The sequence below is a fragment of the Heliangelus exortis genome, chromosome 3, assembly GCF_036169615.1.
Source record: "Heliangelus exortis chromosome 3, bHelExo1.hap1, whole genome shotgun sequence".
In the NCBI taxonomy this organism is placed as follows: Eukaryota; Metazoa; Chordata; class Aves; order Apodiformes; family Trochilidae; genus Heliangelus; species Heliangelus exortis.
Window position 1 is genome coordinate 113445247 of NC_092424.1, and position 15259 is coordinate 113460505.

Genomic DNA, 15259 nt, shown 5'->3' on the forward strand with positions numbered 1-15259 from the left:
GAGCTTCTGCTCCACCACCCCCACCCCCAAGTCCTTCTCCTCAGGGCTTCCCTCAATCCTTTCTCCTCCCAACCTCTATTTCTCCATGGGATTGCCTCCACCCAGCTGCAGAACCTTGCACTTGGCTGTGTTGAACTTCCAGCAGTTTGCAGGATTCCACTTCTCCAGCCTGGCCAGGTCCCTCTGGATGGGTCCCTTCCCTCCAGCCTGGTGACTTCACCACACACTTTGGTGTCCTCAGCAAACTTCCTGAGGTTCCCCTCCATCCCACTCTCCATGTGTCTGACAGAGATGTTAAACAGCACTGGTCCCAGTACCAACCCTTGAGGAACCCCACTCATCACACATCTGCATTTGGACACTGAGCCACTGATCACAACTCTTTGGGTGTGATCCTCCAGCCTGTTCCTTATCCAATGAGTGCTCCATCCATCACATCCATATCATTCCAGTGTAGAGATCAGAATGTTGTGTGGGACAGTGTCCAGTGCTTTATACAGATCCAGGGAGATGACCTCTGTTGCTCTGCTTTTTCCACTGAGGCTGTGACCCCAGCATATATTACACATATATCTGTGCACAACAGATACACAAGATGTTGTAAATCCTTATCTTAGAGTATTATTAATAAACTTCCATCAACCAGCAATAGAAAAACTGGATTATTAGGGATTTCAATTGAAAGGATGTGTTTAGCTTAAAGACTCCTTTAAGTTTAGACTGACCTCTAGGTAACACACCAGGGCTGACTGTTGTGCCAGTGGAGAGGAGCTGAACTGAGCAGGTGCTGTGAACATTTTGTTTGTCATTTCTGCAATCTCATTACAGAGTTTCTTTATCCATTCTGCCTGCCATAATGCACTAAGATTTTGAAAAATAGTGTCATTCCTTTTTATGTCAGATCATCATCATGGGAGAAATTGGAGACAAATAATTTCCAGTTGAATGGATTCTCTAGCAGTGAGTTTGAGGGTCTATTAGAGTTTGAAGAGTTTAGCATTTCAGTGCTAAAAGTTGTCTTTTTTTCTTGTGGGTTGTTTCTGTTTGGGGTTTTTTTAATTGACAAAATAAATCTTGTCTTTTTTAGCCAACATCCATGAGGGCCATTCGAGCCAGATATGACCCCTATCTCCAGACAAGGCACAGAGTGGAACAGGTAAATTTTTACAGTAAAAGGGGAATGCATCATGGTTGTGATTAAAATGATGAGAATGCTTTTAATTACCTGAACTTGTGGGCTGGAAGGCTTGTGATGAGCAGCACTAGCTGGAGGCCAGTGTGCAGTGCCACAACCCAGCTGTCAGTATTGGGGCCAACAGTGTTTAACTTTGGTGTTAATGCCCTCAATTTTGGGACTGAGCCACCTTGTCAGCAAGTTTGCAGGTGGGACAGAGTTGTGAGGGGAGTGAATGAGACCAGAAGATCATGCTGCAATTCAGAGAGAGACCTGGAGAAATCAGCTGTCAGGAACCTCTTGGAATTCAAACAGGGAATACCAAGAACTGGCTCTGGGGGGGAAGAACCCCAGTGCATGGTGAGGGCTGACCAGCTGGAAAGCAGCTTGACAGAAGGGGTCCTGGTGGACACCAAGTTGACCAGTGAGCAGCCCTTGAGGCAAAGAAGACCTCCTGGAGGTCCAAAGGAATGGAGAGACCCTGGCTGGAGAGTTGTGCCCAGTTCTGTGTTCCCTAGAAGGTGGCAGGAATGAACATGCTGAAGCAAGGCTGGCAAAGGGCCACTGAGATGATGGATGGAGTGGAGAATCTGAGGAGACACTGAGAGAGCCCAGAGTGTTCAGGCTGGGGAAGAGAAAGGTTGGGGGAGTCACCAGTGTGGATAAATACCTGGTGGGAGGCACAAAGAAGGCAGAGCCAGGCTCTTCCCAGTGCTGCCCAGTGCCAGAGCAGCACAGGCACAGATTGAAACACAAAAACCTACCTTAAAAGGGAGCTAATTTAGGATAGATATTAGGATAAAGTTTTTACAGAGGGTGGTGAGACACTGATCCAGGCTGTCCAGTAGTTGCCTCATCCTTGGAAGCATTCAAGGTCAGGTTGGATGGGTCTCTGAGCAGCCTGGTCTACTTGAAGATGTCCACTGCAGGGGGTTGGATTAAATGACCTTTAAAACTCCTCTCCAACCCAAACCATTCTGTGATTCTGAAATCCAAAAAGCTTGGAACTGTGAGGGTGACCAAGCACTGCACAGAGGTTGTGCAGCCTCCATCCTCTGACACTCTGAACCACTCTGAAAGAAGAGAGATTGGTCCAGGTGATCTCCAGATTTCCACTCCAAGCTCATGATGCTATAATTCTACATGAGAATTATTCATTCCACATTCCCCATAGAGGGGTTACTTTTAAACCTTTTAATTGTCAGTTATTGCTCTTAGATAAATGGCAAGTTTTGAACCTCTTGAGAGATTTTACTTGTTCTGAACAATGCCTGGTTGCTGATACAAGAACCTATTACAGGAAAATCATACCCAGCTTTTGTGGTAGTTGATAATTCTTGATAATTTGTTACATGGTGAATTTAGTAGTGAAATAGTGTCTTTCCTACCAAAATTATTTTTGGTGGACTTGGCTGGAGAATTAGATCTGAAGAGTTTCTCAATTGTGTTCTGCTTTGACTGGTTTTCTGTTTATCTCCAAATCCATTGAAAAATTCTCAGTGCATCCAGTGTAATCCTTTCCTCCCACAAATCTTTAAGGAAAATTATGCATGGATTGAACCAAGTGTGAGGGAATTTTTCTTATTGTCCATATCCAGCTTCCAACTGGAACCAGTGTGACTCCATCAGCAAGGTGCTGGGCTCAAATAATTCTGCTTTACCAAGAAAAACCTGTTATGCTCTGCTCTATCTGTGCTGTGTTCTTTCAGTGGAAAAAACCTTTGTGGAGGGGTTTTTGAGGGGAGGATTGGAAGAGATCTCCACAAGAGTGTGAGTGGTTTTTTATTTGTAAAAGCTAGGACAAGTGAAAAAGGAAATGCAGTGTAAGGATGTCAGGATTTTCAGAGAAATCTTTTACTTAAGTGCCTGATTGATGATTTTTCTCTCTTGCTTTTAATTTTACAGCTGAAACAGTTGGGCCACAGTGTGGATAAAGTGGAATTCATTGTGATGGGTGGGACATTCATGGCCCTACCTGAAGACTACAGAGATTATTTCATCCGAAACCTTCACGATGCTCTCTCAGGTCACACTTCCAATAATGTAGCAGAGGCTGTCAGGTAAGGATCTTGTTTTTTTCTTTTTACTCTAATTATTTAAAAGTCTTCTTTAACTGGTGTAAGAGCAGAAGACACTGAGGGCAAAATTTGAGTGGAAAAGTTGATGGTTTCCAATTAAGTGTTGAGGCACAGACCATTCCTAACTCAGCTTCCAGCACTGCTCCGTGTCCTGCAGGGCAGCAGCAGAAGGTGGGGCCGTGGTTTCACTCCATTTTCTCACCCTGGAAATGTTAAGCTGCTCCTCATTTCTTCTCCCTTTCCACCTTTTATATGCCTCATCACCTTGATTTGGCTTTGTGACAAATCCCATTGCCACGGGCCTGATTTCCTTTCCCTGGGAAAGGGGGGGAAGTGCTCCTGGCTTGGAGGGAGGGCAGACGTCAGCTCCTGCAAGGGATGAGTCAGCCTGGAGAGCGTCAGTGCTCAGGAGCTCCCAGCCCCTTCCCAAGCCCTGCAGCATTGCAGTGTGGTGGGGAGATGCTCCCCTTCTCCTTTCCCAGTTGGGGAACTGAAAAACAGAGGCTGATTTCTCTGCTTTGGGTTGGTGAATGTAAAAAAAAAAAAAAAAAAAAAAAAAAAGTTCCCGGTGCGTTTTGCCTTACGAAAGGGAGAAGAAAAATGAGGCAGGTGTGACATTTTGGAGCTGTTTTAAATCGAGGTGAGCATCCCTACTGACTGTTTTAGTTTGCTGCCTTCTCATCATTCAGTACAGTGGATTTGCCTTCATGCCATTATCATCTACTAAAGGCAGTGGGTTTGAAATTGAGGAGAACTAAACACTTGTCTAGCTTCATGTCTACCTTCATATTTTAAAGCTGTAATTTCGGTTGGATTTCCTCTGGAGGGCAGCAAACACTTCTGCTGGTTTTCTTTGTGGTTTTGGTGGGGTTTTTTTAATTGTCACTTACAGCCCAGACAAAAAAAAGCTATGCTGTTCTTTCCAAGTAGATTTTATCAAGTTAAAACCATGAGCAAGTTGGGAAAAGAATTGCTTTTCCTTTTCTCTAGTACCCTGGCTGTGAGCACAGAAGGGCACAACTCATTATAGAAGAAAGATGGAGTTTGCAGGTTGTCTGTTCAAATTAGTGCTCTGCTTGTATGTACATGGGGTGGTTCACCATTGCCAGGAAGCTGAAGAGGAGGCAGCAGTGTGCCCAGGTGGCCAAGAAGGCCAATGGCATCCTGGGCTGTGTCAGGAAGAGCGTGGCCAGCAGGTCCAGGGAAGGGATTCTGCCCCTGTGCTCAGCTCTGGGGAGGCCACAGCTTGAGTCCTGTGTCCAGTTCTGGGCCCCTCAGCTCAGGAAGGAGCTTGAGGTGCTGGAGCAGGTCCAGAGAAGAGCAAGGAGGCTGGGAAGGGATCCAGCACAAGTGCTGTGAGGAAGGGCTGAGGGAGCTGGGGGTGTTGAGGCTGGAGAAGAGGAGGCTCAGGGGAGACCTCATCACTCTCTCCAACTCCCTGAAAGGAGGTTGGAGCCAGGGGGGGGTTGGGCTCTTTTCCCAGGCAACTCTCAGCAAGACAAGAGGGCACAAGAGGTCTCAAGTTGTGCCAGGGGAGGTTTAGGTTGGACATGAGAAAGAATTTCTTTCTGGAGAGGGTGATCAGGCATTGGAATGGGCTGCCCAGGGAAGGGGTGGATTCTCCATCCCTGGAGATATTTCAAAAGAGCCTGGATGTGGCACTCAGTGCCATGGGCTGGGAACCACGGGGGGAGTGGAGCAAGGGTTGGACTTGATGAGCTCTGAAGTCCCTTCCAACTCAGCCCATTCTAGGATTCTATGATTCACCATATTTTTCCCTGCTGCAGGTGTCTAGCTAATTTTCTTGGCCCCCAAGTTGCTTTCTGAGTAGGGTGTCCTTTGCTCTGCAGCTTGAGGAAACTATTTACAGAAGTGACTCTCTGGTGAAGTAATTTCAAGTCCATGCAAAACTGAAATGGCTCTGAAGGCAGAGTGCTGCCTGCAAGCATGCAGGTCAGACCATGTGAGAAAACCTGCACTGACAGTTTGTGGTTGGTTTTTTGAGGTTTTTTTTTTCAGCAGATAAATAAAGGTTTATATTTTTATCATAAAATTCATGTTAAATGCTTAGTAAATGGAGGTACGTGGGAGTTATTTGAGTTGCACTTCCTAAATATTCTAGAAGCGAGAAAATTGGGTGCCAGATGAATCAGACCCTTTTGTGCAGTTTTTGTTTAGTTGTTGTACTGTGTCACTCCAGCACTGCTTTGAGATCATCAGTTACACTTGGAATAAACAGCCAAGCTTGAATTTATTTCTCTTTTTACACGAGGATTCAGCTCATCTCCCTCACTGCTTCCACCAACTGAGGCCACGCTATGTGGGCAGTACTGATAATATTTCACTTGTTTTAAATGATCTTCCTTTCCTTAGGTGGTAACTTGAGACTGGGTCGTTCTCATCCCTTATTTTGATGTTAAGGTAACCTTGACATTTTGTCCTCCCTGTGCAAATCATTAGTTAATGTTAGATTTTGTACAGTGACTCCCTGATGGGCACCTTTAGCCAGGATGCTGCTTCCAAAGTCTTTCTGAGCATTACCCTCGATTAAACCAGTGCAGAATCTGTCTGTAGAGGCTTCAGTTCACCTAACTGTCAACATATTTCTTTTTCCACCCTCCTGTTTAGTCATTTCTTTACTTTGCCCTAAACTTCAGCTCTCTTGCTCTGTCCATCACTGTCTTTCCCTGACCTATCCAGTCTGAACTCTGCAGCTCTGAAGGGCTCATCAATCTGGCATCCTCCTCTTGATGTAATTCTGAATTTTCTTCCTATAAGCCTTTGCCATGCTCAGCCCACTGCAGCTTCTGGTCCCAGTTAATCTGATAAACAGGATGTGACTCTGTGCAGTTTCAACCAGTCCAGTCTGACTGTATTCTGCCATGGAGGTGTACACTGCTCCTCACCAGGAACCAGCACTTGCAACTCCAGCTAAAGAAATCAGCCCTCAAACTGTCCTGACCCTTGGATTCCAGCTTGATGTTCTAAGTTGGCTTCTGGTTTTCCTACAGATTCAGTCTTAGGGTGAATTCTAAGCCATGGTAAATCACACAGCTGCAGTCAGTGCCTGGGTGACAGAAATGATGTGGGACTGGAAGTTGTCTTTCTCAGGGAAGTTGGGTTCTGCTCCAGTTGGCTGCTACTGAATAAATAAGTCTGCAGTGGTGGCTCTGTAGTCAGTGGAAAGAGCAGAATCTTCATGGAATGAATCAGAACATCCAAGCTAGGCTGCTGCTTTAAAATCATAGAATCATAGAATGGGCTGGGTTGGAAGGGACCTCAGAGCTCATCAAGTCCAACCCTTGATCCACTCCCCCCGTGGTTCCCAGCCCATGGCACTGAGTGCCACATCCAGGCTCTTTTGAAATAGCTCCAGGGATGGAGAATCCACCCCTTCCCTGGGCAGCCCATTCCAATGCCTGATCACCCTCTCCAGAAAGAAATTCTTTCTCATGTCCAACCTAAACCTCCCCTGGCACAACTTGAGACCTCTTGTGCCCTCTTGTCTTGCTGAGAGTTGCCTGGGAAAAGAGCCCAACCCCCCCCTGGCTCCAACCTCCTTTCAGGGAGTTGGAGAGAGTGATGAGGTCTCCCCTGAGCCTCCTCTTCTCCAGCCTCAACACCCCCAGCTCCCTCAGCCCTTCCTCACAGCACTTGTGCTGGATCCCTTCCCAGCCTCCTTGCTCTTCTCTGGACCTGCTCCAGCACCTCAATCTCCTTCCTGAGCTGAGGGGCCCAGAACTGGACACAGGACTCAAGCTGTGGCCTCCCCAGGGCTGAGCACAGGGGCAGAATCCCTTCCCTGGACCTGCTGGCCACGCTCTTCCTGACACAGCCCAGGATGCCATTGGCCTTCTTGGCCACCTGGGCACACTGCTGGCTCCTCTTCAGCTTCCTGGCAATCCAGACTCCCAGCTCCCTTTCTGCCACTCTGTGCCCAGCCTGGAGCTCCCCATGGGGTTCTTGTGTTGAACCTCGTCCCATTGGGATCAGCCCAACTCTCCAGTCTGCCCAGGTCCCTCTGCAGAGCCCTCCTGCCTTCCAGCTGATCCACACTCCCCCCAGCTTAGTGTCATCTGCAAATTTGCTGATGATGGACTCAATCCCCTCATCTCAATCATCACTAAAGATATTAAACAGCACTGGGCCCAACACTGATCCCTGGGGGACACCACGAGTGAGCGGCCGCCAAATGTTTCTAGGTAAGCTGAGATCTAAGCTGGGAGGTGTGAAGGACCCTTCATACCTACATCTACAACTCAGTAGGAGATCTCTTTGGATGAGTGGGCCTCAGGTGAGTTCAGGTTTTGTTTTTTATGGTGCATAAAATCCTGAGTGTAGAAGTGGTTGTGTTTCCATACATTAACTTGGTAACCAGGAGTGTGATTTTATTTTAAAAGAGAAACTGCTGCAGGAACACAGTCACTCTGATCAGTGAAAAGAAATCACTTTGCTGAGAAAATGTTGCTGGTGTTTTAATATTTCTGTAGCACCTCCTTCTTGAGGTAATAAACACTTTTTAGACTATTCAGACAGAAGGCTTTGCTTGAGGTGCTTTGCTGTGCTTGAGAAATAAATTGGCCAAGGAAAGACTAAAAAATTACCAGAGGGGATCTTTGTTTTGTGGAGAGCATGCAACAAGATTGAGAGGTTTTATATTTTTTTTTAATCTGCTGAGAACACCACTTAGGAGACTTTAGTGCACTTCTGGATGCAAATCAAGCAGGGTTGTGGACTTGGTGATAAGCTTCCCTTTTTTAGGAGGAGATTTGTAATGATGCCTAAAGAATCGATTCGAAGCCAAGGTCCTCTCTTTCCTTTTTCCTTTTTCCTTTTCCCTTTTTTTACTTTTTCCTTTTCCCTTTTTCCTTTCTCCTTTCTCCTTTCTCCTTTCTCCTTACTCCTTACTCCTTACTCCTTTTCCTTTTCCTTTTCCTTTTTCCTTTTTCCTTTTTCCTTTTTCCTTTTTCCTTTTTCCTTTTCCCTTTTCCCTTTTCCCTTTTTCCTTTTCCCTTTTCCCTTTTCCCTTTTTCCTTTTTCCTTTCTCCTTACTCCTTACTCCTTTCCCTTTTCCCTTTTCCCTTTTTCCTTTTTCCTTTTCCCTTTTTCCTTTTCCCTTTTTCCTTTTCCCCTTTTCCTTTTCCCTTTTTCCTTTTTCCTTTTTCCTTTTTCCTTTCTCCTTTTTCCTTTCTCCTTTCTCCTTTCTCCTTACTCCTTTTCCTTTTCCTTTTTCCTTTTTTCTTTTTCCTTACTTCTTTCTCCTTTCTCCTGTCTCCTTTTCCTTTTTCTCTTCTTTTTCCTTTTTCCTTTTTCCTTTTTCCTTTTTCCTTTTACCTTTTTCCTTTTTCTTTTTCCTTTTTCCTTTTCCTTTCCTTTCTTTCTTTTTCTTTTTCCTTTTTCCTTTTCCTTTCCTTTCTTTCTTTTTCTTTATTTCTCTCTTTTTGTCTCTTTTTCTCTTTTTCTCTCTTTCTCTCTCCTTCTCTCTCCTTCTCTCTCCTTCTCTCTCCTTCTCTCTCTTTCTCTCTCTTTCTCTCTTTCTTTCTCTCTTTCTTTTTCTCTCGGGGAGTTGTTGCCATCAAGGCAAAGTGGTGACTTGATTGGGGGCTCTTCCCCGAGGACAAAGGACCAAGGAGGTGTCAGATGGAGATGCAAATGAGAAGTGTTGCTCCCCATCGGTTTTGCTCCTCTCACCCAGGAATCAGGAGAGGTCCCGGTTCTGTTTCTGACTCAGCCTCACTTCAAGGGCTGAGCAGCTCTTCTCCCAGTCAGGATCCAACTTTTAATTCCACCATGAGGCCAAAGGACAACTTGCCTGGGAAAGGGAGGTATCAGGAAGGTCCCCCTGAGCCTGCCCACCCATGCAGCTCTTTGGACTGCAGCACCCAGCCTGGCTTCTCTTCATGTGCTTAAAAAAAAACCCCACAGGAATTCTTCCTGAAATTTGATCCTAACGGTGTGGCTGGTTGTAACTCACACTGCTAATGGCAAGGAAAACAGGGAATAAAATTGCTGGAAGCTCAGGTCCTGCAATTCAGGGTTCTTGTGTCCCTGATATTTATGGGACAACATTCAGGTGCACAGCAGATGTAATAACTATTTCCATAATAGGTTTCTAATCCCAGTCTCATCACTCAGGAGGCTCCTCAGAAGCTCATTTTCCACTTGCACCACGTCCTGAAGCCCAGAGCTTGCAGAAGTCTGTGCTGTCACCTGCTTTGGACTCCTTGGGGGAGAAACTGCAGCTCCTGGTGACCCTGTAAGGCTCCCTTTTTCTTAGCCTGGGTCATCGATGGCTTTTTCCAAGCATCCTTTTGTGTTTCCATCCCAGGCTTTGTCTTCCGCAGGGCTGCTGAGCAGGCAGGGCTGCTTCCCACTGCCACAAATGTTTCCATTATGCACAAGCAAATTTCCTGTAGGTTTCCCAAAAGCTTTGTTGATCTTCTGGCAAGCAATGAGCAGATGCTTCAGCTACCTTAAAGCCTTCACTGAAAGAGAAGCTGTGAGTTTTAAATACCAGCTGCTTGGGGCTGGGTTATCCAGTTTAAGACCTCTTAGCCCATCCAAGGAAGGAAAAAAAAAACCCATACCAAGCACTGGGCAGTTCCAGCAGCTATGAGGTTTGAGAGATGAGCTCCTGAGAGATGTTGAAACTCAGCTGGAAATCACTCTTCTTGAGGATGCCTCATCAAAGCAACCCATGAAAAATGTGTGGTTATGGGATGCTGTATTTTCTGGAAGAATCATTTCATTCTTTTCAAAGAGCTGACATGTATCAATAATTCTTCTTATAGAAGCTGCAGTTTCATAGAATCCTAGAATTGGCTGGGTTGGAAGGGACCTCAGAGCTCACCAAGTCCAACCCTTGATCCACTCCCCCCGTGGTTCCCAGCCCATGGCACTGAGTGCCACATCCAGGCTCTTTTGAAATAGCTCCAGGGATGGAGAATCCACCCCTTCCCTGGGCAGCCCATTCCAATGCCTGATCACCCTCTCCAGAAAGAAATTCTTTCTAATGTCCAACCTAACCCTCCCCTGGCACAACTTGAGACCTCTTGTGCCCTCTTGTCTTGCTGAGAGTTGCCTGGGAAAAGAGCCCAACCCCCCCCTGGCTCCAACCTCCTTTCAGGGAGTTGGAGAGAGTGATGAGGTCTCCCCTGAGCCTCCTCTTCTCCAGCCTCAACACCCCCAGCTCCCTCAGCCCTTCCTCACAGCACTTGTGCTGGATCCCTTCCCAGCCTCCTTGCTCTTCTCTGGACCTGCTCCAGCACCTCAATCTCCTTCCTGAGCTGAGGGGCCCAGAACTGGACACAGGACTCAAGCTGTGGCCTCCCCAGGGCTGAGCACAGGGGCAGAATCCCTTCCCTGGACCTGCTGGCCACGCTGTTCCTGAGCCAGCCCAGGATGCCATTGGCCTTCTTGGCCACCTGGGCACACTGCTGGCTCCTCGTCAGCTTCCTGGCAATCCAGACTCCCAGCTCCCTTTCTGCCTATTTTTTCTCCACAATATATGAAGTGGAAGCCACAAGATAACATTGTGAAGGTTGGCAAGTAAGCAACTCCTAATTTTGCTTCTCAGCAGTGAAGAATAAACTTATTTCAAAAGGTCACTCTGGATTATCAAAGTTGAAATCTGTTTTCAACTTCCCAAATGTCAGTTTTGTGAGAAAATGTAGGTTCCTGTAGGTTAAGTCTGGCATGGCTGCTGCCAGCTCTGATTTTACCAAGATTGATCCTGGCTGCTTGGCTTAGGTGGGGTAACAAGTGAACAGATTATGGTGCCAGTGCTCTTGCAGCTGGCTTTGTGTATGTATTTTGCCTGCCTCACTTCAGAGAAATGCTGGTGTACTGTGAATTTCAAGGAAAGAGATGTCAGCAAACATGCTTTAGCTTGGGGTTAGGATGGGCACAGAAAATGCTCTCCTGCAGTTCTTATGGCTTGGTTGACATATGGTTGCTTGTTACACTAATGTCTCTTAATTGTGCTTTCTGGGTACTAATTGTGACTTGAGCTGAAATAACTGAGGGCTTTGACTCACTAGCTCCAGTGATTCATGCTGGGGTGATCTAAGAGGTTACTGTTCTCCTTTTATCTGCCTTGACCCTCTGCTTGAGGTTACCCCCTCCAAACCAGACAGCTAAACACAGTCAGCCACCCTTTCAGCTGCCAGATTCACCCTGGGGCAAGTGAATGTCACCTGGAAAGGACAGAGATTTAAGAAGAGAAGAGAAGCAGCTCCTTCTTAGGCTGTGGGGTGCCCAGCCTCTTAAATTACCCTGCTACAAATTGCCAGAGTTTGATAGTCAGATCTCACCTCCTGACTTCCCATAAGGAGTGGGTGCCCTGCCAGGTAGGCTCCTGCACAAACTGCTCTAATTGCCACCTTAAGCTCCTGTTCCAGCAGGAATTTGGGCAGCCCCCCCGAGGTGTGGGGGGACTTGGGCAGCTCTGCAGCCCCCCCTCTGCAGGCAGCAGCTTCTGGCAGAGAGGGAAGTGAAGAGCAGGAGGCAGCAACATTACAAATTGCTGTGGCTGTATCCATCAGAGCTTATCTGTCAAATCCCTGGGGCCATCTGACTGGGCAGTGATTTTTCTGTGCCAGGCAGGAGATAACTGGCTCTTGTTTCAGTGCCAGATCATTTGCAGCAGAGATTCTGCCTCAATTTCCTTTTATTCCCAGAGATCTGGAGACAAGCTCCAAACGTTCTGGAGAAGTGCACACACGTTTTCTTTGTTTCCTTGCTTTGGTTGTGACTCTTTCATGATGCAGGAGCCACGTTTGCCAGTCAAACCTGTTTGCTGCTGTTTACCCTCAAACACTTTCAGAGCATGGATAACATCATTCCAGCTTGGAGAATTTGAGGCAATTTACCCCCAAAGCTGACTGCCAGTTGTTGGCATCATTCTACTGTTGCATTGCTTATTTTCTCTACTGCAAGACCCAACTTTTAGCTGCTGAAGTGTCTGGTATTTGGAAGATATATAAGTGAAAGTAATTTCATCAGATCCTAATCTTGATGTGTGTGGCTGTTCATCTGGTTTTTTCCTCCTGCAGCTATGTAAAGTGATTACCTGTCTGCTTACCTCTTCCTGTTCACTATTTCTGCAGCTTTTTCTCCTGAATGTAGAATGTTCAGGTTTGTGACTCTGCACAGGTGACTGAGGAAGGTGGACAGGAGGAAGCCAGAGCCACATATTTCTGTGCAGGTGCAATAGCAGATCTGATACAATCTGATTTCAGGTTTTCTAAGGTGGATGCTGGAGCCAAATACAACATTGTGTAGCTCACAGAATCATGGAATGGTTTGGGTTGGAAGGGACCTTAAAGCTCATCCAGTTCCAACCCCCCTGCATGGGCAGGGACCCCTCCCCCAGCCCAGGGGGCTCCAAGCCCCATCCAACCTGGGCTGAGACACTGCCAGGGATGGGGCAGCCACAGCTTCCTTGGGCAACCTGTTCCAGCCTCTCACCACCCTCAAATTCAAGAATTTCTTCCTCATCTCCAACCTCAATCTCCCCTCTTCCAGTTTTAACCCATTTCCCTTCTCCTCTCCCTACCCCCCTGTGTCCAAAGCCCTCCCCCAGCTTTCTTGGAGCCCCTTCAGATATTGGAAGGTTGCTCTGAACTCACCTGGGAGCCTCCTCTTCTCCAGGCTGAACAACCCCAATCCCTCAGCCTGGCTTCCCAGGGAGCTGCTCAGCCCTCTGAGCATTTGAGTGGCTCTGCTCTGGACACCTTCCAGGAGCTCTGTGTCCTTCTGCTCTTGGGGACTCCACAACTGGACACACAGCTCCAGGTGGGGTCTCACATGGGGTCTTCTGTGACCCTTTATTTATAAAACCCTTTATTTGCCAGGAAACCCAAACAGACTGTGTTGTTTCTGCTCTATTCCTTCTTTTCCCTCTCTGCCACAGCAGATGACATAATTTCTCTGCAAAAATGCCACAGTCACCATTTCTCCATCGTTCCATTACATTTTTAGCTAGGAAGTAATGAAGATTCATTATTTTGTATGGGGCAAAAGACTTAAATCTTTTAAGCAATTATTTCCATGGTGCAATTCTACCCATAACTGTGAAATAAACATAGAAGCCAAAGAGATTCAAATGCTGACAACTGGTTTGACATGAAAAAGAAGGGGAAAAAAAACCCTATTATTCATAATAATATTCATAATAATTTATTCACCTCCCTGGCAGTGTCTCAGCCCAGGTTGGATGGGGCTTGGAGCCCCCTGGGCTGGGGGAGGTGTCCCTGCCCATGCAGGGGGTTGGAACTGGATGAGCTTTAAGATCCCTCCCAAACCAACCCATTCCATGATTCCATTCTATGATTCCAGAGCAGAAATTTGAGCTACACCAGATGTACTAATATTTTTAATGCTGTTGATCCTTATTTGATCCTGTGCTGGGGGGATGATGAGGGCCCCAGCAGTCACGACATTGTCAAAAGGAAATAATGAATTTCTGTGCCTGTTTTCTTGGTCCATTTTAAGCCAATTATTGCTGAGCACCTGCCAAAGGGAATACTTCCCTCGTTTTCTGCTGCTTCACTGCTGTGTGTGTGTAATTTGGCAGGAATAACAAGTTCTCCAGTGACCTACACTGGGATGTAGTACAGGGATGGGATCTGAGTGGTCAGCTGGGGTTGCTAACTGGAGGTGTCTTGCTCACTAGTCTGATTTTGAACCTGGCCTGACTCACTTGGTTCAAGTTCAAGTGGTGCTGGTGATCCAAATGTAAAACACAAAGAGTTATTTTCCTTTCTGACACAGAAGGTATTGCTCTCTCCTGTGTTTTACACAAGTGCTGCTTTAGTTGTTGTTGTATTCTGAATTTCCAAACAGGCAGAAGATCAAACATGAGTGATTGCTTTTAGCTCCTTAAGGATGCAAGTGATCCTTGACCTCCTATGTCCTGGAGAGCTAAGGTGGGACCTGTGCTGCTTTTTTTTCCTTCTTCCAGCTATGGTTGCTTTCCAGCCCAAATTAAAATGGGCTGGTAAAGTCCTGAGATGCAGTTTATAATTCCCTCAGCTGTGCTGTGCTTGCTTCATTGCTACTGTAAACTGAGCCCCACTGGCTTTCAACAGGGCTAAATTAATTTGAAAGAAGTCATTTTCCAGTAACATGGTGGGTGCAGCAGGCATTCAAAATAAAATAATAATAAAAAAGAGTCAGGTTAATTTCCACACTTATGGAAGCATGCCAGGAGTGGTTTTTCTATGACTGTTTTGCCAACACTTTTTTCAAATACATCTTCCTGCACTGTGCTGCAGCAAATGTGCTCTGGGACTCTCTGCCTCCTCATGGCCCATCAGTTTCTCAAGTCAAGTACTCAAAAGCTGGGAACTGGCAGAGCTGGGGGTATTTGTGCAGCTTGAGTTTGGTCACCCCCTGTCTGCTCCTTGAATTATACCATTACCTACAGTTTTTTGTCTCTTTCTGCAAGACCTTTGCCTTTTTTGCCTCCAGAGAGAGATGATGTGCTGCTCTGAAAATTCTAAAATGAGTGGGAAAGGGCCTTTGTTCCTTCAACTGAAAATCAGATTCACCTTTTCTCTAACTGCTCTGAGGTGAGGTGAGGTTAAGGCAACTTAATTCAGGTGGTTCCTTGTGGAATGAGGGCTTTACAGCCAGCAGAGCCCAGAGAGGGATCCAGGTCCTGCACCCACCCTGGCTCTGCATTGCTCTCTTGGCTGAACATCTCTGGTGGCCCCAGATCAGATGAGAGCCCCAGCTCAATGGAGGTGTTTGCATCCAGGAGCTGGACCCTGCACCAAAAGTCTTGGCTCTGGTGTAGGCTTGGGCAGGTGGTTTCTTCTTCACCCCTGACTCCTCACTCCTCAAGTTCATACCAGGTTTTAATGCAGCTTTTTGCAGGATGCTCCTGTTCCTTCCAGGTCTTGTTCTCCTCTCTGGGTCTTTGCTTTTCCTCACCTCTAGGAAGAGACAAGTTGTCACTCACCTGTGGTTTTTCTGTCTCCTCTCTGGTGTATTTGTGCTGCCA

The 15259-nt window shown here is 46.6% G+C and overlaps 1 protein-coding gene across 2 annotated transcripts in view; it reads left to right on the forward strand.

The window, feature by feature from the left end:
- Positions 1-15259, forward strand: part of ELP3 (elongator acetyltransferase complex subunit 3) — a 109920-nt gene that overhangs the window by 10790 nt on the left and 83871 nt on the right. For both annotated transcript variants that reach the window (XM_071742259.1, XM_071742257.1), the window contains exons 6-7: positions 1088-1156; positions 3080-3234. In XM_071742259.1, the coding sequence (XP_071598360.1) occupies positions 1088-1156; positions 3080-3234 (224 nt within the window). The remainder of the gene's footprint in view (positions 1-1087; positions 1157-3079; positions 3235-15259) is intronic.